Source organism: Miniopterus schreibersii (assembly GCF_964146895.1).
Source record: "Miniopterus schreibersii genome assembly, chromosome: 13".
Taxonomy (NCBI): Eukaryota; Metazoa; Chordata; class Mammalia; order Chiroptera; family Miniopteridae; genus Miniopterus; species Miniopterus schreibersii.
Genome location: NC_138113.1, coordinates 48,553,589 through 48,575,711, shown reverse-complemented (window position 1 = coordinate 48,575,711; position 22,123 = coordinate 48,553,589). Strand labels below are relative to the sequence as shown.

At 45.4% G+C, this 22,123-nt stretch overlaps 1 protein-coding gene across 1 annotated transcript in view; it reads right to left on the bottom strand.

Annotated features, from left to right (window-relative positions):
* Positions 1 to 3,769: 3,769 nt before the first annotated feature.
* The window catches only part of DNAH6 (dynein axonemal heavy chain 6), a 174,978-nt gene continuing 156,624 nt past the window's right edge, over positions 3,770 to 22,123 (bottom strand). Inside the window, exons 69-77 of the mRNA XM_081157326.1 lie at positions 18,145 to 18,264; positions 17,495 to 17,616; positions 15,808 to 15,937; positions 13,114 to 13,241; positions 11,157 to 11,342; positions 10,553 to 10,625; positions 9,495 to 9,646; positions 6,518 to 6,740; positions 3,770 to 4,043 (exon numbers count right to left, since the gene is read on the bottom strand). Coding sequence (XP_081013452.1) covers positions 3,940 to 4,043; positions 6,518 to 6,740; positions 9,495 to 9,646; positions 10,553 to 10,625; positions 11,157 to 11,342; positions 13,114 to 13,241; positions 15,808 to 15,937; positions 17,495 to 17,616; positions 18,145 to 18,264 — 1,238 coding nt within the window. The 3' untranslated portion in view covers positions 3,770 to 3,939. The remainder of the gene's footprint in view (positions 4,044 to 6,517; positions 6,741 to 9,494; positions 9,647 to 10,552; positions 10,626 to 11,156; positions 11,343 to 13,113; positions 13,242 to 15,807; positions 15,938 to 17,494; positions 17,617 to 18,144; positions 18,265 to 22,123) is intronic.

Genomic DNA, 22,123 nt, shown 5'->3' with positions numbered 1-22,123 from the left:
CCTTCAGCTCTGGAAGGAGATCCCGGTCCTTAGTGGTTCTCTGATTTTTTTGGGGGGAGAAACTCTGGGGATTTTCCTCACCCACTGGACTGTGTGCTCGAGAAAGCAAGGTGGGCCGAGTCCTCTGGTCCCTTCTCAGCCCCCAGCCCCAGGCTGACTGCCTGGCTTGGGGCTTGACACACTGTCCTTGTGGGTGCTGGAGAGGGCCCTGCCTGTGTCTGGGGAGGAAGCTGGATTTTCAGTTGATTACCTGCGAGCCAAGTGTAGGTTGCTGTGGGAATGTGCATGTGTGTGTGTGTTAGGGGTTACTGCTTGACTTACGGGGTGTGTGTGTGTGTGTGTGTGTGTGTGTGTGTTGGGGTAGGGGTGGGGCGGTATGGTGGTTGGTCAGGAAAGACCTCCCTGAGAAGGCTGATGCTGAGTAGAATCCTGACACAGTGGAGCCCAATGATGAGAGCTTCTGAGTCTGGGTCAGGAGATCCAGGGACCCAGGGCCTGCACGGGTGCACAGTAATAAATGTTGAGTGAATGAATAACTGAACAAGGAGGAGAGAGTTCCAGGCAAAGGGAACACTGTGAAAGTCTGATCTGGAGAGAGTGAGAATGTTAAAGAAATCCAGAGAAAGTAATTCTGGTTGGAGCCTGGGAGGTCAAGGGGGACTGTGGTGACATGGGTCCAGAAAAGTAAACAGGTGCAGTGCCTGAGAGTCTCAAGCCTGAGGGAAGGAGGAAGCCACTGAAAGGTTTGAAGCAGGCATCCCCTGTGCTGTGGGATTTGCGTTTTTAAATGGACAGAAACTGGTAGTCAAATGGGACCTGGAGAATAGATCCTTTTGGTGTCCGTGTTGCCCATGGTGCCTGACTCCTCAACCACCCTTTATTGATGGGGGGATAAATTGATCTGTTTAGAACTTTTTCGGTTTGGGCCATTTCCTTTCAAGGTGGCCATGGAATCAGGTCCTTTATAGCTGAGCTGAAAGGACCAGGTCATGGGCCCCTCAGCTGATACTATCTTGACCTGGGATGCCTTGCTTGGTGTTTACACCACCTGAGCTGGGGTATGAGAGAGAGCCAGAGACCCAGAGAGGGCCCTTCTGGCTTGGCTGTGCCCGTGTGTGGTCAGTGAGGAGGGGCCCTGCCTGAGAATGCCTAGAGGCTAATGATAAACACCTTTGAGTTGGGCCTTCTTACACGTAGAGTTTTAAAAATGGAACCAAGCCCAATGTGTTTGTGTTAGTGCTTGCATTTCTTGTAGCAGTGGTAACAAGGGCCAAAGACACAAGAAACTGATTAACGTACTTTAAAGAATGGTCTTTAAAGAAGGGTATAGTGTTTGCTGTGCCCTGAGACTCTTTCCTTTTACCTCCTAGTGCTGTGGTCTCACAACTCCTGGTCCCTGGTCTGGACGGGCCCATCTCTGCTGATCTGTGGCTCCCTCGCCCTGGGCACTCCCACCACAACCAGATGGTGGCCAGCAGTGCCTCCCTGTCTCTCTGGACTCCTGATATTTTGGGTACTGCTTCTGGTTTCCCAAGCAGAGACACTCCTCCTGTAATGACTGGAGGAGCCAGGCCAAGACCCTGACCCCGTGGACTTGAAGGACTGCCATTCCTGTCCTCCAAGCTCTGGTCTGGCCTTGATAGGTCCAACCCAGGAGATTTTCAGAATCAAAGTCAGTGTTGATTCTAATGACTTTGGGTTTATCCAACAATACTTGGGTAGGTGTACTATTTTGTAACTTAATGAGCTATATGAAAATAATTAATTGTAAATAAGTGATGTGGAAATAAATAAATACCTTTTTTTGTGTAGACTTTTCCCCACAATGTTATGTCAGGGAAACAATGCTTTTCTCACACCCTCTGAATGCTATCCCTGCTTCACTCCCAGGCCCTCCTCCCGGGCCTGCCTGCCCTCTGAACCTCACCCTCTGTGCTGTCCTTCCCGCTGTCGTCTCCTTCTTCCCTCCTGGTCTGGGTGTAGGGGCGTCAGCAGGCCATGGTCCTTTGTCCTGCTCCCCTCTCCTCCTGGCCTGGTGAGTAGGGGGCTTCCTGCACTCTGACACATGCTTTCACTGTGTGCAGCACGTGAGTTTGTCACTGAAGGGCTGAAGATGGGTAGGCTTTGTCAGGTGTGATGCAAGGTAGGGTTTTCAAATGCTCCCCCTCCTGTCTTGTTATTTATACGTGTGTGTCTTTCCCAAATAAAATCTTATGGGAAATCTCTATATAAAATGAGTAAGAGTAGAACTGCCCCAGCTCAATCTGAAATGGGAACTTTTAGCCCTGTCCAGTCGATCTAAGCCCCTCTCCCCCAACCTCAGCCTGCTCCCACCACGTGCCCAGACCAGGGTCTCCCACCTGTGGCACTGTTTCCTTATGGTTCTTTGGGCCCTTGGTAGCTCATAACCCAGAGGGTCTTCCCAGGACTTGGGCAGGGCCCATATGAAGCAAGTGTCTTTGTCCCTAACCTGGTTCAGGGTTAGCTGAATTGCCTGGGCTTGCAGCTCTGTGATCTTTCTTTCCTTGCCAGAGACCTTCTTGTGGGTTCATTCTTAGTCATTTCCTGGGCCCAGAAGACCTTTGAGGGTCTCATAGAAAAGAGTGGTGTGATGGCCCTAAGGATCGTGTCCACCGCTTTTCCACCCCCTTTCCTGCAGGGGCAGAAGAACTAAACTTTCCCAGATTCCCTTGCTGCTATAAGTAAGATTCTCATGAGGAGGTATATGGATGTGAGACTGGAAGGCAGAGGGGGCAGAAGACCCCCTTTCTTCAGTGGCGGTGGCAGTTATGTGCAGGGGCTAAACTCTACACCGCACTGTCCAGTCACCTGCTTCAAGAGCCTGGTGTACGTATGAGCTGTACGGTTTCCTGCCACTTTCTGACCTTGGCTTGCAGCTGCTGTGGTGCCTAGTGTCAACCCTCTGACTTCTGCAGCTGCAGCCATTCCCAAGCTTAGGAAGCACCTGCTCCTGCTTGAAACACCAAGAGCAGCTTCTGACCTCTGCACTGAACTCCGAGTAATAGCAGTGGAGCTCCCTGCTGCCCTGGGACTTGAGTCTCTTCCCTTTGACAGGTATGGGCCTGAAGGTGGGGAGGTGGAGGTAAGATGGGAGGGTTGGATTCCAATGACCGACCCAGTTCTTCCAGCTTCCTGTGAGGGGGTGGTTGGCCCACATCCAGAGGCCCACATCCTAGCTGGGCATTCCCAGCTTCTTGGCTCATGCTGTGGCCACAGAAGCAAACAGACCCTTGCTAGCAGGGTTGACACAAAATGGTTTGCCACACTCCGTCTTAGCACTGGCCCAACTGGCCCTGCTTTTGAGGTGGCAGGGACTCCAATGTACCTGGGTGGCACTTGACCAGTGTTGGTGAAAGCATGGGCTCTTCTAAGGGTTGTAATACAGCCAGGTGGAGTCAGGGAACTGGCGCTGTGGGCCAGGATCTTACTATCCTGCTCATTTGCTACCAGTTGTCGTGGTCATAGCATCAGCCTCCCATGGTGAAGGCTCTGAGCCTTTGCCTGGTCTAGAAATCTGGTCTTCATCTGCCCCCGGGGCCATATGGCTAAAGTGTGTCCCAGGCCTTTCATATTTGCGTGGAGAGGAAGGAAGCGTGTGTGGGTAAAGAGGTGCGGAGTCTCGCTGCCCACGGGGCCTCCCAAGTCACTAAGGGGAAGCTTCCTGGATCTCTTTTGGGGAAGGGGGAGCAGGTTTAAGAGATGGGAGCTGAACCCACTGCTTTCACAGCAGAGGTTGAATTACCAAACAGAAAGACAAACTCAAACACTTTATTTTAGGTTATAAGAGAAGTAGGAGCCGCACTTACTGCCCTTAAGTCACATCAGAAGCAACGCTGTTTTGCTCACGTGTAAGTCACGCTCTCTCTTCCCTTTCAAAGATCTCTGGCCTGCTTCTCTTCAGCACCGAGTGGCCCCGTCTCACTCATTCAGCTGGCAGAGCAAAGCCGATCCCTTGGCAATCCAGTAATCTTTGGATCTCTTGGAGGGTAAAAGGACGGTCACCACAAAGTTGGTTGAATGACCTAGTTGAGGATACAGGGGAAAAAGGGGTCATTACTTAAAGAACAACCCCTTAATACAAAGAGTGCCGTACTAGGAGTCAAGACATCTGGGTTTGACCTGTAGTTTTCCAGAGTCTGCACTTTGCTGACAGCAACCCTGTGGTGATTTTAAACATGTTCCTCTATCCTTGCAAATGGGTGGTTAGATCTAGAGACATGGCCACATTAATGTTTGAGCTTTTTGGCAAGAATACTTCCTATGTGGTGTGTACTTCCATCAGGAGGCACCTTATGTCTGATTGCTTTTTTTTTTAGGATGTACCAGCTGTGGATAATCATTACTTAAAACCATTACTTCTTTAGGATTAATAATTTTAATATTTAGTGATGAGTAAGTCTGTAGAATCCACCTGTGATTTAATTTTTGTTTGTAGTGTGAGACAAGGATCTGAGTGTGGCATAACCAATTGTCCATCTGTGGAATAATTTCTCTGTTCCTGGCCAATGTTAAATGCTGCTGCTGTTCTATGTCCAGTTCCCAAATATGCACAGTGTGTTGTTGCAGGGCTCTCTCTCTAGCACATTTGCTCTATTGGCCGAGTCTTGTGCCAGTGCAACACCATTTAATTACCACCTTATCTTGGTTCCTCTTACCGAAAAGACAGAGTTCCTGTTGGGATTGTAGCCAATAACAAGACAAATGAATCAATAAAAAAATGGGCAAAAGATTTCAACAGATACATTACCAGAGGAGACAGAAATAAGTACCAGAAAAGATGGTTAATGTCATTATTAGGGAAATGCAAATTAAAGCTGCAACAGGATACCACTATCATCTATCTATTTATCTACCAACTACCTACCTACCTACCTACCTACCTACCTATCGCCTAAAAGACCAACCATACTAGGTGGTGATGAGCGTGAGGAGCAACTGGAACCCTCAGCCACCGCTAGTGGGAATGTTAAATGGTGTGGCCCTTTGGAAAGCATTTTGGTAGTTTCTCAAAAAGTTAAACATGTACCTACCACACAATCCAGTCATTCCACCCTAGATGTTTATCCAATGTAAATAAATGTGTCACCAAAATGTGTACATACCATTATTAATTTCAAAAATAACCTCTTGATAACTTTTTCGATTTATAATAGGAGTGGGAGATGGGGCAGGGGATAGGAGTGTCTATTTTAGTTCTAGTTTGTATGTTACCCTTAAAGGACATACTTTAACTGAAGATTTTATTAGAAAAAGAAATACCATCAGTATCTATATTCTCTAATCAAAAGGGAAACGTCTTTTTTTTTTTTTTTTAATTTTCAGTTCTTTCTGTCCTGCTTCATCTTCCATATTTCCATCATCTGGAAATTTAGTTCCAAATTATTATTAAAATCATTGTTATGGTCAAACTTTTAAAGATTTAAATGTGTTTGTCTGTCTTAACTAGAGGGTCAGTGGTGATTAATTTAGAGCCTTTGTATGCCCTAGATGTCTTTAACACATTCTGCCTTTTGGATGATAATTTGGTTGCATTTCCAATTTTGGTTCAAAGTTGTTTTGCCTTGGCCTTTGAAGGTGTTTCTCTGTTATCTTTTAATGTGCACTGTGGCTTAGTGGATAATGTGAGTCGCCCTTGTCAGTCTGATTCTCTGGAATTTTAAGTTCAGCATGTTAATACATTTTATCTGTTTGCTTTGAGGATTTTCTTTATCTCTGACAGTCTTAAGTATCACTTTGATATATCTAGGTTTCTTTTTAAAATTTGATTATTTGTTTATGTTTTTAAAAATTATCCCTAAGAGGACTTTGTGAGATCTCTTAATCTGAGGACTCAAGTGTTTCTTCTTTTATGGGAAATTATTGGCCATTATTAAAAAAATATTATCACTCTTCCATTTTCTCTACTTTCTCCTAGATTGTGTACTAGATAAATGTTGGAAATTTTGACTTTTTCCACAGTGTCCTTTTTTTAAAAAAACTGCAATGTCAAGATTTTTGAGCGATTTCCCCAGCTCATTCTCCTTGCTTACCCCTGCTCTCTACATTCGGCTTATCTATTCAGAGGATTTTCTTTCTGTCTGGTTCCTTTTTTCAGGGCTGTATCTCAGTTTCAGGTCTACTCAGATTTCCCTTTTGGCAGCATGGCATACTCCATTTAATAATTTATTTTTAAATCTCTTCGATGAGTCTCAATGGATTTAGTGAGAGATTTTAGTGTCTACTCACTCCATCATTTCAAAATTAGAAGTCCCTGCTTAATAAACTATTTTCTCCTCATTAGACTAACAGAAGTAAGCATCAGTTTTAAAATATCCATCCATACTCCAGATGAAAATAAACAGAATTTACGACACTTACAAAGCTGTGTAAGTGGCCTCATTTGAAGCTGCTTAAGGGAGATCTTGGGCCAGCTCGCTAGGCTTAAAAGCTTCGTGTTTGGGCTTCAACTGTAGTTTGCATTTGGTCATTACTAGCACCAGTGTTCCCACATGCTCACCTGTGGTGGAGAGTGTCCCTGCTCGGGCCCCTGTTTTATAAAGTGGGGAGTGGTAAAGTGTTGGGCTTGGCTCATAATTTTGTTGAGGTTCAAAATGCACCACAGGCAGCTCTGGATTCATCTGTCCTGGCAGAGCATCTTCTACCACCATCTCATCATTGTCCCATCGGAAAGCATCCATGAACATGCCGTGAACGAGCACGCCGTCCTCCGGAGAAGGCAACTGAAACAGACCCAGAGGCTGGCAGGTGAGAGGGGAAGGCGACGGGCAGCTGGGGGCACCTCCCCCGCCCCTCAGCCTCGGTCAACTGTAAGAGCCACTGGAGGGACTGCTGTTGTTCCTCCCATTCTGGAGGGAATACTGAGGCCCTGAAAGGTAAAGCAACTTGCTTCTCAGTCTGACACCAAATCCCATAGTCCATCAACATGGCTAATAGGGGATACCCCTGGGAAACCCACCCATGGGCTTCAGGATACCTGATACCATCATGTGAAGGCTTTCCCCTTGTCATGGGAAGCAGGTGGGCTAAGAGGGCTGAGATTATCCTCGGTTATCTTTTAGCAAGGTCTTTCAAGGGTATGGGAGTAGAGGAATGCTGACAGAACTGCCCAGGAGCAATTCCTACTTAATACCATGATATTTTAAGGCAGGTTTACTTAGTAAAAGCCACTCACCCCTGTTGGGAGCCGGTGACGTGTCTGGACATGGTCCACGTAGCCTGAGGGTCTGGAGTCGAGGACTAGACCCTCCCCACAAGTTCCCATGAGGAACCGAAATAAAGAAGTTACCAAGGTCTGGGCTCATGCAGGAGGCAGGGTGTTTACTCTCAAAGTGTGTTTGTGCAGCCTTGAAGGAACTACTTTGTATCCCCCTCACCTCCTTACCAGTTGTTTGTGACTCACTATATAACAAAGGCGTTGAAGCCATTTGGGGTGCTCCTCATTGGAGGGCAGCCCTCCTGATCCCATAACTTTGTCTGTTTCATTCCCACCCTTCCACTCAGGTTTGTTCCTCTTTCAGGCTGGTTCCTGACACGCCCCCAACCCAGCTGATTGGTTGGTGAATACTTTATTGGCAAGCGCAGTCTGGAGCAGATCTTTGATTTCATGACACATATCAGAAATAATAAGGCCCACTGGGGTGAGTTAGTGCTTTGAGGCAGAGGCTCCCTTTCCCCATCAATATCTCAGTGCCTCTAAGTTGGGCAGCTCAGGTTGGCAGCGGTGGTTCACATCCCTGGCTGTATACAGGAATCACCAGGGGAGCTTTAAAAAATAATGATGCCTGATGTGTCTTGGTGATTCTAATCTAACTGGGATGTGGCCTGGGCATCGGGATTTTTAAAATTACACTACAGGTGATTTTAACCTGCAGTCAAAGTTGAGAATCACTAATATGCTAGAGCAGTGGTTCTCAAACTTTAGTGGGCTAAGAACCCCATGGAGGACTTGCTAAAATATATAGATTTCTGATTCAGTAAGCCTGGAATGAGTCCTTGGAATTGGCATTTCTATTAAGTTCCCAGGCAATGCTGATGCAGCTGGTCTAGGGGCCCCACTTTGAGAGCCTCTGCTCGGGAGGAGTAAGCTATGTGAGCAAAGAGTTTAAACTGAGTCCTCAGTGCATTCCTATTAGTTCTTCAGTGAGGTATATGAATCTAGCATATCATTTCTGCTAGGAGACACCTGACTGAATGATGCAGATAATTCACCTTCCACAGTAATATTTATTGTGTGTGCACTATGTGTGGGTCACACGACATCTGCAGTTTCATTTACACTGCACTACAACTCTGAAGGCTGTGACATCAGCCCCATTTTACAGATGAGAACACTGAGGTGCAGACATGATAGTAGTTGCTCTCACACACACAGCTGGGGAGGGGGAGAGTCAGAATTTAAATTTAGGCCTGCCTGATGCTGAAACTTGCTTTTAACCTCTTGCTATGTTGTCTCCACAAGGAGAAGTTACTGTGGGTATCTGTGATTTATAAGAAATATATATATTTGGTCATTCAGATAAGCAAAATATTTTTCTCATATATATTCGGTCTTTCTCCATGGTTCTGACTCACAGCTCTCAAAATACCTGGAATTTTCTAAATGTTGAGAGTGATAGCTATGTCTTTTGGTATGTTAATGAGGTGGTTTTGGGCAGCACCTAAGGATGGAGGCTGGTTGCCAGTGGAGCCAATCATGTGAGTAGAGGGTTGGAACTTTCAGTGTGTCTCCCCCCAACAGCACCTCTAGGAGAGGAGAAGAGCTGGAGACTGAGTTCAGGCACCTATGGCCAGTGATTCAATCAATCATGACTGTAATGAAGGCTCCATAAACCCCAAAGGACTGAGTATGGAGAGCTTCAGGTTGGTGAACAGGTGGAGATGTGGAGAGAGTGGCACACTTGGTGGGCATGGAAGCTCGGTTCCCTTCCCCTATACCTTACCCTAGGTGTCTCTTCCATCTCACTGGTGAGTTATTTCCTTTTATAATAAACTGGTAACTAATTAAGTAAAAAGTTTCTCTGAGTTCTTTGAGCTACTCTAGCAAATTCACTGGACCCCAGGATGGGGTCATGGGAACCTCTGATGTATAGCTAGTGGGTCAGAAGCACAGGTGACATGGTGGGCTTCAAACTGGCGTTTGAAATGGGGGCCAGTCTTGTAGGACTGAACCCTTGACCTGTGGGATCTGATGCTATCTCTGGGTAGTATCAGAATGGAGTTGAATTATAGGATGCCCAGCTGGTGTTTGAGAACTGCTTGTTGGTGTGATAGCATCTCCCTCCCACCCCAGCTCTATGTTGGGTTCAGATTTAGTCATTGTTAATTGGGGAGCTGGCCTTGGGGTGTGTGAGCCCCATCCTGCCCCTTCTGCTCCCACACATGGGAGGCAGGAGGGGCAGGGGAGGTCGGCCAAGGTATTGAATGACAGCGAGACAGAAGCTGCTTTGCTGTAACAACAGTCGGGGAGACAATACCTCCATGTCCATGGGCAGTTCTTGTCCAAACTTCACTGTCTTGGCAGCTTCTATAACCGCGGCTTGATCCCGATAGGCAGGAATTACATTGTACTTGAAACTGAGCTCGTCTATAGGCAAATTGTATTTTCGAGCGTGATTTTGAAGAGTTCCTGTAAACATAAGAAATTAGAAAAATGGGTCCTCCAAATAAGACCACTACCGCCCAAACAGCCCCCACTTGCCCCAACCAGGCTGCTCTAGCATTACAGCTCCTCCTCTCTGTGGTTGACTCAACCATTAACATCTTAGTCTGAATTAGTTCATGGAGACGGGGAGCCTGTGGGTGATGTTGGGAGGGACGGGGCCAACACAAGTATTGTGGTCGTGGTTGGGAAGAGAGGGGGGGAGACTAAGTCTGAAGTGCACTGCCCTGCTATGAGGGAGACCCACCAGCGAGGGAGTTTCAGAGCCCAGTCTCTCCCACTGGACGGTCTTGCTCAGCTGTCTTGTATGGGCTGTTTATTAGGGATTCAGGATGAGAGAGATTAAGGACTCAGCTAAGTAGTATCTAGTAGCCCAGAGGCCCTCGTCCACTCTAGGGCTCCCTAGCAGGAATCCCTGGAGGAGCTGCCTTCTATCCCCTGGGATGACACAGGGACATCAGGAGTATTTTTTAGTCAATTATAACTAGAAAGTAAAATTTTTTATAAAGAGTATTTTTTAGAGGGAAGGAAGCTGCTTAGAGTTGGGGCTGGAGCAGGTGGAGAGCCTGTGGTGCCTTTGAGCATGGGTCTCACAGGGAATTGGGGCACATTGTGTGTGTTCACAGGGGAGGCGGTGTTTGCACTTGCATAACCCGAGAAGGGCAGGCATTAGGTTGTGGGGAACATCTGCTGCTTCTGTCATGGTTTTCCCTGGCAAGCGAGGAAGAGCAGGGCCTCATTGGACTTCCCTATAACCAACAGCCTCATGGTTAGGCCGTTAGCTGCTGTGCCACTTTGCCAGTTCCTGGAGACCCAGTGTGGAACAAGTCGTGATCCTTCCTGGGGGATTTTTTTTGGGGAAAGCACTCGTACCTGTTAGAAATCCTTGAGGAAAGAAGAACCCGGAGATCCAGAAGGACATAGGCTGCCCCCTTTTGAGCCACAGCTGAAGGAGAAACATTGCACCACAATGTACTGTTTTCCTGAGATGGAGCTTGTCATTTAATTCCAAGTCATATTCTGGGGGGCCCCTCAGGGGGCAGAATCGAAACCGGTCCTGAGTGAACCTAAACCAGCCCCATCCTTACCGCCTTCCTCACCCCCCAGCCTGACCACAGACCCAGAACCTGGTTATTACGGAGGCTGCAGAAGAGGGAGGTGGCAGCAAGGTCACACCTGGAGTCTGGACCCAGTTCAGATGGGTTCTGGACCTCACAGCGGAGGCCCTGAACTAGGTAGGAACCTCCAAGGATGGCATGCAGTTAAATCGGGGCGCTGGAATAAGGGCCTAGGACAAACTACATGATAAATTAACGTGAGATGTCTAAAGTGACGCCTTTCTGAAAGTTTCTGTTTCTTTGGGCTCAGGTGATTCCTGGAGGGTTGTCGATATTTTAGTTAGCTAGGGCTTCCCGAGGACCTTAGGGCCAGCTGTGTCACTAGGTTGATCCAATCGCAAAGAAGAGCATTTTCTTACGTCCACAAATGCGGTCCTCAGAATAAGGTCTTTGACCCACGATGCCAGTGGTTTCAGGGACGGGTAGGCTGTGTTGGACCACAGGGAGGGAACCTGGTTGTTGAGGAAACTGTTATACACCTTTTCCATCTCTTCAGACATCACCACAAATCCAGCAATGGCTTTGTTGAGCATCTCTAGAGAAGTCTGAAAGAACAGGAAAGGGTTGATGCCCTTCACGGGTGTAATTAGCAAGTGGGAATGACACCCATTCGTGGGGGCAGGTGCTGGCTTGGGCTGAAAGGCCCTCTTGCTGGGTTCCTTCCTCTGCACACTGTCTGCTGGGTCAGGCCATGGAAGGATATTTATAAAACAACGTGGTAAGTACAGTGACAGACACAGCACCCCAACTGATGGACCCCTGAGGACGGGTCCCTAAGTCATCCGGTGGTGGCTGGAAGGGCTGGGGTTCCAGGAAGAGCTCATGGAGGAAGTGATACTCGGACTTGTCTGTCCGCAGGTGGGTGACGTGGAAGAGACAGAGACCAGCAGCAGTTCCCCCGCCCCTCGTGTTGGCTGGGCTCAGAGCAGCCTCCCAGAGGCCCCCTTTCTCCCAGAGGCAGCTGGGCTGTGGCCATGTGACCGAGTTTCGGCTAATGATACAGGAAGAAATTATGTATGCAACCTCTGGGTCACATTTTTATGAGGAAGCTGCTGTCCCTCAGCCCTCTTTCCTCCCACTGACTAGCAAAAGGGGACACTTGCAGCAGCCACCTTAGGCCCAGAAGTGGAAGCTACTGTTAAGGCTGGAAGAGCCAACCCTCCAGCTGGGATCCCTGGATGAGCTCAGAAAGCAACATCGACTACCTGCCCCAGACAGGGCTCCCTCTGGGCAGTTAACTGAGACACAAGTGAATTTCCATTCTTGTTTTGGTTGCTATATTTGGGAACCTTTATCACAGCAGCTTAATCTGTATCCTGATTCATTCAATACAGAAGGTGATAAGCGCCTATCTGGCCACCTGGATTGATGACGCTGGTGTATACCTGCCTGGATGCCACAGTCCCGAGGCAAGGACTTTATATATCCAGCTGCCCCGTGTCCCCCTAACCCACAAGCCTAGGCATTGCCAGCCAAACAGAAACATTCAGACACTATGTTTTCTTAGTAGGGGACAGATGGCGTTTGGCTTTGAAAGATTTACCCCATCTGTCCTCCCCAGTCTAATCACTGAGCACTGACTCTGCTAGGTATTTGGTTCCCTGCTTGGCGGTAAAACTCTTCCTGCTGATGGTCAGTATTTGGTCTCTAATAGCTTTTGTTTTCCTTATCAGAGTTATACACATAGAAACCGGGAAGGCGTTCAGCCATCACTATAAATTCAAGACCATCTAGAGAGAAAGTATTCCTGAGCATAAGGCAAAGGTCCAAATAATTGTTCTCAAATTTTAGTCGCAGTGAAATCATTTGGGGGGGGGTGGTATTTAAAATCCACACGCCCAGGAATTTCCAGGAATTCCCTCTCAGGTCTGGAGTGGGGTTGGGACTCTACATTTTGAACTTGGCAGCATAGTACATTCTAATGCTGGTGTTTTGTGACCCACACTTTGAGAAATGCAGGTTTTCACAGTCTTCATAAAGACCATCTTATTAAATGCAAACTAAATGTCAGGAACAAGAACTGAATATCTAATGCTTAGGTCTCTGGTCAAATGTCTAGTCTGTCAATGGTAATTCTGAGGAGGAGACCGGGGATTTGTAATGTCCCATGTTCACGAAGCCAGAGAGAGGGCAGGACGGCTTGTTTGGGGAGGGGAAATTCGATTTTAAATAGGTTGGGTTTGAACAGTTGCTGGCATATTCAGATGGAAATGCTGAAGGGGTGGGAATGGGAAGCTCTAAGCACCCTCCTGTCCTTATATAATTCTCTGCACAGCTTTGAGACCCCATAGCAGCGATGGCAGTGAGCGGGCATACGTGGATTAGCTTCAGCAGGCTGTTAAACCGGTCCACTTCTTGTCCAAGGACGGTGGTCAGGGAGTTAAGGCGTCCTTGAGAATCCTTGACGAAGAGGCTCTCAGAAGCAGTCTCCATTTCCAGTATTTCTGAAACAGAGAGAGCCAGTTCCTCAGGTCAGTTCTCAGTGATTTCTGTCTTCATGTCACTGCTGTTCTAATGTACTTGTCTTAACCTTTCTTCAAGCAACTTCTCCTGCACCTGGGCCGAGGCTGAACGGGAGTCAGGCCAGGCAGACGTCAGTAGCTAGTGCTAGCAGGACAAGCAGCTACGTGGTAGATAAGAGACATCCCTGAGATCAGAGGTGCCAGGGGCCCCGAGCCTGCTCTGCCATGCAGGCACGTAAGCCTCCCTCTTCCCAGCACACCCGCAGTGCCTCTGGGAGGGGAGGGCTGGCACTGGGAGACTGAGAGATGAGAGAATTCATATTTATCCCAAGTTACTGAGTGTAAGTCAAAGGGACTGACTGAATTATGAAACAGGCCCATGGTTCAAGCCGGATCAAACATTTTGCTCTTCTTTCCCCCTACAATCCAGCAGAGGCTCATGTAAGCTCTAAAAAAATGAAGGAAAAGCTGTGGGACATTTATACCAAGGAATACTACGCAGCTGTAAAGAAGGATCTTGTACCCTTTGGGACTGTATGGATGGACCTGGAGAGTATTATGCTGAGTGAAATAAGCCAGGCAGAGAAAGGCAAACATCACATGATCTGGTTTATATGTGGAATCTAAAGAACTTAATAAACTGATGAACAAAACTGACTCAGTGACAATGAAACTTGGATCAGATTGAGGAATCTCAGAGGGAAGGTGAGGGTGGGGTGGGTGGGGGAGAGAGATTAACCAAAGAATTTACACGCATATATGCATAACCCATGGACACAGACCACAGTGTGGTGAAGGCCTGGGGCAGAGAGTGAAAGGGGTCAATAGGGGGAAAAAGGGGACATCTGTAATATTTTCAACAATAAACATAAATTAAAAAAAAACTGCTTTCTAAAATAACTGACTTGGTTTACATCAGCATCAACAGGACTCTGCCCAAGAAGAGATTCTTTTGAGGCCTGTTTTAGGAGGCAGATAACTGGTTTCTGAGATCACACAGACCCCCTTTTATTCCTGGGGAACTTGGCAAGACTCAATCTGTGATATTATATATTTTGGCCTTCATCCCTAGCTCCTGACAGAGCTCCTGAAACCCTTGTAATTTCCTAAGTGATAAACGCAATAGGGGCATCACCTTTTGTAATACTTGGTTTGTGACCCTGGCTCCTGCAATACTCCTGAGTGATTAAGGTAAAAGGAGCATCTTTTGTTATTCACAGCCCTTCGACCACATCTAGTTTGCTACTGAGTTGACTTTGGGAAGCCCAGATGCATGGGGAAGCCGGCTGTCAGCAGAACCAGCCCTGTGATTAGGGACCTGGGACTTTCAGCTTCATTCTCTGACCTCTTAGAAGAGGAGAGGGGCTGGAGGTTGGTGATTTAATCAACCAACCATGCCTACGAAAAGTGAAGCTTCCCTAAAAACCCTAACTGAAAGGGTCTGGAGACCTTCTGGTTGGTGGACGTGCCCATGTGCCAGGAGGGTGGTGCACCCTGACTCCACAGGGACAGAAGTTCCTGCACTCGGGACTCTTCTGGACCTTCCCCTATGGATTGTTCATCTGGCTCTTTAGCCTGTGTGATATCCTTTAAAATGAACTGGTAAAACTAATGTTTTTCTGAGTCCTGTGAGCTGTTCTAGAAAAATCACTGAACCCAAGAAGGGGCTGGGGTTGTGGGAACCCTCTATTTATAGCTGGCGGGTGAGAAGTACTGGTCACAACCTGGGACCTGAATTGGCATCTAAAATGGGGGCAGTCTTGTTGTGGGACTGTGCTAACTCTGGATACTCAGTGTGACAATTAAATTGTAGGGACACCCAGTTGGTGTCCAGAGAGTTGGAAAACTATTCAATGTGAGGGAAAGACCCATATATTTGGTGTCAGAATTATTGTGAGGGAGAAACAGTTTATCTTACAGTCATTCTTTTATTTTCTGCTTCAGTTTTTTTTCCCTTATAATTACATCTCTCCCAACCATGACCAATAGATTAACAAATCTAAATCTACAGTTGTTCTAAGAAAAGTGCGAAAGTGGATCTCTGTGATTCCTTAACACACCAGAAAACAAGGGAAGATTAATTCAGCTGTTTATCTTGAATGGAAAAAACAAAAAACCAAAAAACAAGACATGGATTCTAGAGCAGGGCTGCCCAATAGAATATTTTGCAATAATGGAGATGATCTTTTATCATCCGATATGGGAGCACTTGAGATGCCACTTGTGCAACTGAGAGAGAATTTTTAAGTTTAAGTAGCTACCTGTGGCTTAGTGGGTACTTTCTTGGACAGCACAGATCTAGAGACATTAGGAAGCTCAGAAAAAAGTGTGCTTAAGGTCACATTGCCTAGAAAGCAATTTGCTCCTATGCTATGGCAACTGAGGTGCTGGAGGCTTCTAGTCTGTCTATAAACGGGGCCTCCCACATCACAAGAGCTTTCTATGTAAAGACAAGTCTACATAATTAGCAGCTCGACACCTGCTTATCACTCAGCTCTTTTATTCCTAAAAGCTCCACTGTATACAGATTCCAGAAATTATTTATTACCTGGGACTCTGCCCTGGATGGAAGTAACGAGTTCTTGGACAATCTCATCATTGCTTTTCCCCTCTCCACCAGAAGACGACCTGGGCTGAACCTCAAGTATGGTGTTGATCAAAGTGTTGGTCTCTTTGTACTGTAACGGTGGGAAGAGACAGAACAGTAAGACTCAAGTTCTCAAAAAATAATATTTTTAGCATGTATAGTTCACTTTTAGAAATAATGGCAGTTATCAAAAACAAGGCTTTTTTTTTTTTTTATGTTGAAGATAGAGCTGGTAAAAATGTGCTCATTGGAAAAGAACAGTACATAGTTGTCATTGTTACAGTTAAATTTTTTTGGTTGAAAAACAATGTGAAAGTTCTTAATGCCACTGAACTGTATACTTAAAAATGGTTAAAAGGAAAAATTTTATGTTATATATTTTATCACAATAAAAATGGTTGAAATTTTTTAGCTAATCATTTAAAAGGCATTTATGAAAGTGAGGAAGAAATAATGAGAATTGAGTTTTAGAACATAATTCTCTAATTGAAAAAACGTTTATTTTTTAATATGTTTTTATTGATTTTTTTTTTTTTTAGAGAGAGAGGAAGGGAGAGGGAGAAACAGAGAGAAACATCGATTGGCTGCCTCCTGGGGATCAAGCCTGCAACCCACACATGTGTGCTGACTGGGAATCGAACCAGCGACCTTGGTGCATGAACCAATGCCAAACCAATGAGCCACACAAGCCGGGTAATTGAGAAAATATTTAACTAAAAGAATTATGGCTTATTACAGAAAATTTTAATGGTGGAAACGTGACGTGAGGTTTCAGAGCATTAACCTCTTGGTGTTTTTTCTCGAAGTTCCTCTGTTGTTTTGCGTGGATTTCTTATTATCTAGGCAAACCTCACCCTCTAACACTTGTAGGGGCAAAATTTAAATTAAAAAGAAAGATTAAGGAGGAAAAAAAAAAAGAAAGCTGATTCCTTTTAGCCTCCTGAGACCAACCTAGTTTTTAACCCTTAGAGCATTCCAGGGCCTTCAGGGACATAGCTCATTTCATGGCTTTGGTTTAGCCACAGACTCCTGACCATGACAGATGACAAAACTAGAAAGGTATGTAGTGGCCAGGTCATGGGGGAGCCTCGAGAGGACCTTGGACTACTCTTAGGTAACGGTGGGGACTCAGGAGGTCTTCAAGGAGTAAAATTGTCCAGCCTGCTCTTTGGAGCTATTGCTGTGGTCTGGTACTGTGACCTTGATGAGCTGTGCTTTTAAAGAACAGTGTTTTAATTTATCTGTCTTGGATATCTATTACTGTACTTTTATAATGTAATCATCTGTGGGTCCATAAGCCTGTGTAAAATGATACAAATATGCCCAGCACAGTGGGAGAAGGCAGAAGAGAAGGGAGTGTCTGGGTGATCACCCAAATCCCCATGTTATGGTAGATTAGTGGGTAGATTGTGGAGTAGGCAGGCCCGGAGGTGGGTGGCGGTGGCCAGTGACAGGAAAATGCATCATGATTTTAGGGTTCTGTGAAAGACCCAGAGGGAACCAGCTAAACTGGAACCAAATGCTGAAGTTAAGATGAAACATTTACTTGTTTATTTAACAATATTATCAGAGCTGGTGAGGTGATTACCGATGTTTCAAGTTTACATACACGATATGAATATATATTTTACGTTGAAAGGCCACACACCTGGTAAACGAGGTTGGCATTTTCATGCATTCCAAATATTTCTGGGTCATCTATCAAAGGCAGATTTTCAATGTAGTCTTTAAACTCTTGCAGGCTGTCGGCCAAGGGTGCAAAATAGATGCCTGTTATTGAAAACACAGAAAGGAGAGGTCTCAGATAGGCTAGCTTTGTACTGCCAAGTTTGGGGGTTCTCTGCCAGGTTCAGATGGTGGCTGTAATCAGCTGTCTCGCACAGAAACAAGGACGGTCCTTCCCAAGCCTCCGTGCTGTGTCTAGTTTCTTTGCCTTTTCTTGAGGCCTTGTGGGCCCGGTTAGCGTCCTAACCTTTCAGGGTGTCTCCTCCAGAACATTTCACGATTCTCCAATTCAGGGATGTGTTGCTGAAAGCTATGCCTTGTTAAGGGCTCCAAATTTATATAACTTTGAAAACACATCTGCAGAACACAACCCATTTTAGAAAAGAAACAAAACAATAGATAGCCCTGTGCTGTTAGGACCAAACCAGTTTTGAAGGTGGCCGAGCTTGGGGATAGGGCGGGCCTGGGGACTGGGTTGTGAGGGCTGGACTCAGAGGACTCCTGTATGAAAGCTGAGAGATGCTGCCAACAGCTTAGAAAAGGTGTTTCCCATAGTACTGGAAAGTCACTCACCTGATTCGGAATATTTATAATTCTCTTGTAATGTTTCAGGAGAAAAGAACCTTTTCAGGACAGTACGAAGGCATCTTTGATCCCAGGTGTCTGTAACTCTACCACCATATGTAATCTCACCTGCAAAGGATGTGCATTTTAAAACATATTATTATTTCTTTTTTACTGATATACATATTCCAATTCTGACAGGTTTATTTCTGTACACATTTATTGTAGTATATTCCCACAACACTGAGAGTGGAAATAGCACAACAGAGTTTCCTCCCACAACCTCCCCAGAAGAGAATAAAAGTCAATTTTTAAAAAGCAGAAAAAAAAAATCTGGTATATGAGCTCTACTCTAATTATTTTGCATTTTCCAAATAACTGAAACTAAAGCCACTGAGTTCTGTTTATGTATTTCTTCCTTCTTTATGGGTTTGTTGTTTTTTTTTGCCTCAAAATATCGATTAGGGATATCATCCCATCATTGACTGCAGGATTCTAAAACACACTTTCTGTGAAACATTGCTTTTGGAGGGGGCAATGAGTTTACAACGAGGCATCCAAACTATACGTACTGTACAAATTATGGATATTAAGCTAGGGGGAAATGATAGATTCAAAGTGAAAGACACAACCTGCCTCACAGAAATTATGTTGTGGGAAATTAAACTTATTAGCATCCCGTCTCTTTCCACAAAGAAGCTACGTTCAGCATGCTCCATTGTGATCCACAAATTACAAGTAAGAATGACATGCATTTCATTGATTTATTGATTTGAGAGGAAGAGAAAGGGTGAGCGAGAAAGAGAGAGAGAAACATCGATTTGTTGTTCCACTTATTTATGCATCATTGGGTTGCTTCTTGTATGTGCCCTGACCGGAGATCACACCCACACCCTCAGTGTATTGGGGTGATGCTCTAACCAACTGAGCTATCCGGCCAGGGCCAAGAACGATATATTCTGCATTGGAATAATACCTATTGCTGTAATAATTCTCGGGGGGAAAAATCCACATCCATTGCTAGAATTCACTATTCAATACTGTCGTGTTCCTGGAAGGGTTTTATTTATGATACTGACATTGTCAACTTCTGAATCATTTAACTGTTCGTCCACACTCATCTCCATCTCTTCCATTATGTCAGAAAGAAGTTTATTCATTTTTTTCGAAGCCAAGATGGTTGGTTGAGAGACAGTTATTTTAGTCTTTGGAATCTCAATTTATTTCTTCTAAGGTGGCAGTGTGCTTCCCTGCGCTTCCGGCAGGGACGCCTACCTTCCTTCCCCTGGTGAAGCACCCTGGTCAGTCTTGTTGGACCAGGCCTCAGGGGGAGGGGAGGGGAGGTGGGAACCGGGGGTGATAGCCAAGTAGCTGAGTCCCTGTATTAGCAATTCTAAGAGAGAATGGAGAGATGCTGCTGCGCTTTCCTGGGAATGTTCTTCCGTCACCCTCTGGGAAGTCTTGGGACACAAAGTTGGCTTAAATCTCTTTGGTGAGCCCATCTAGTCTGGGCCTAACCTGAAGCTCTTCTTGGACCCTTGGGGCTGGATGGAAAGTAAAGCTCCAATTTCTCCAGTTACCTGACGGTGTCTCAGAAAAGTCAGCGGTGAAAGGAAAGCGCTGCTCCAAAGCGTATTATTCTAAAAAACATTTCCAACTAAACCGTCTGCATCTTGAGAAGCAGCACAGGAACATTTTCCTTAGAAAGCATCGGGCTTTGTGCTTTTGCATCCAGGTTTCGCTTTATCCCTCCCTTGGATCAAACTGAGTGAACAGCAGCTCTCCCATTCAGATGCAGGGCAGGTGGCTCCTGTTTAGTCTCACTTTTAGGAAGGAGTCTTCTGGGTGGGTCATTTCAGAAGAGGGGCCTTGGGGAGAGGGTGCCCACCACACAGGCCCGCCACGTGTCCCGGTGCCAGCACCACAGAGCCTGCGGGGTGGTCTCCTCCTCTCTTCCTTTTCTGTCCCCACGGGCTGGCTCGGGGATGGCCCAGTACAAACTGGAGAGGCTTTGGGTTTGGCTCTGTCCTGCCCACTTGGAGCTCAGATCTAAGGGCCTGCTGCAGCTGTAGCCGACGCTGTGAAGTGTTAAGATGCCCCTCTCAATTCCAAATGCCCCCCTGCATTTAAAGCCTCCTCAATATTTACGCTTACTCTCTCCTGTCCAGACCCCGCCGCCCCCGTTCACTCCTTGTCTCACACTGGTTATAGCTTTACAAGTTACCGCACCTCTTCCCACCCGAAAAGACAGTAATTGCCAACAGTTACCTACAAGGGAGGGCCCAGATTTATTAACAGCACACAGGCCTTTCAGGGTGTGTCCCGGCTTCTCTCTTTTTTGATGTTGAAGACAAAGGTCCCCTGCATCGCACATTTCCTCTTCATCCTATGCTTCAGCCCCACTGACCGCCTCATGGTGTCTATGGTCATGCCACACATGGACACAGGGGGTTTTAAACGTCACTGTTCCCTGCCCAGTGGGCTCTCCGGCCTCCTCTCCTGGTGAGCCCAGCTCACTGATCAGCACCCAGCTTGACCGTTGCCCCCTTGGTGGAGCTTTCCCAGGCTCCTCCAGACAGTGTTAGCTGCTCCTTCTGAATTCCCATAGCATTGTGCACACACTTCTAATCTGGTAATTATCATAGTATATTATAATTTATTCATTATCTCTACTCTCCACCGCCTGAGTTTTGGGTAGGCAGGGACAATGACATCTTTGTATTTCCAGCATCTATCAGAGCAGTCCTAGTCAGTATTTTCTGGATTAATTCCCTAAGTGACTGCCTAAAATCCCACCACTAGCAAATATCAATTAGTGTTGCTTTTTACCCCCTTTTAAAAACATCTTTAATGAGAGTTATAATTTTAAAATTCACATAAAATTATATATGAATTAAAATGTATAATTAATACATGTATTAGTAATGTATATTAAAATAAAATGTATAGTTTAGTAGCTTTTAGTTAATTTACCAAGTTGTAAATTAACCATCACAACAATCTAATTTTAGAACGATTTTATCGCCCCCCCCCCCCAAAAATCTGTGCCCATTGCAGTCACTCCACATTTCTACCCCTTGCCCCATGCAACACAAATATACTTTCTGTCTGTAGAGATTTGGTTTTTCTGCAAATTTCATATAAATGGAACCATACAACAGATGCTATTTTGTATCTGGCCTCTTTTACTTAGCATAAAGTTTGTGAGGTTTATCCATGTTGAGCATGTATTGGTAATTTATACCTTCTTATGGCTGAGTAATATTACATTGCATAGATATAACAGAGTTTACTTATTCAGTCACCAGCTGATAAGACATTCAGGTTGTTTCCACTTTGGGGCTATTATGAATATGCTGTTATGAGCATATGGTTACAAGTTTTTGTGTGTGCACGTTTTCGTTTTTCCTGGGTATATACATAGAAGTGAAATTTCTGCGTTCATATGGTAAGTCTATTTAAAAAAATTTCCGAAGCAGCAGCACCATTTTTCATTGCTACAAGCAATGCACGAGGGCTCCATTTCCCCCATATTCTTGTCACCGTTTGTTTCTATCTGTCTTTTTTATTATAGCCATTCTAGTGGGTGTGATGAGGCTTTAATTTTCATTTTGCTAATGACTGAGCGTTTTTCCATGTGCTTACTGGGCATTTGTAGGTCTTCTTTGTTGAAATATCTAGTCAAACCTTTTGCTCATTTTTTCCCCCACTGGATCATTTTTCTTCTTACTGCTGAATTGTAGGAATTCTTTATATACTTTTTATACAACTGCCTTATCAGAGATATGATTTGCAAATATTTTCTCTCAGTCTGTGGTTTTCTCTTTTCACTTTCTTGATGGTGTTTGTTGAAGTGTGAAAGATTTAAATGTTTTAAACATTTTATTTTTTTTTCTTTTATTGCTGTGCTTTTTGCCTCATATCCAAGGAGTCATTGAGTAACCCAAGGTCACGAAGATTTACTTCTATGCTTTTTTCTAAGAGTTTT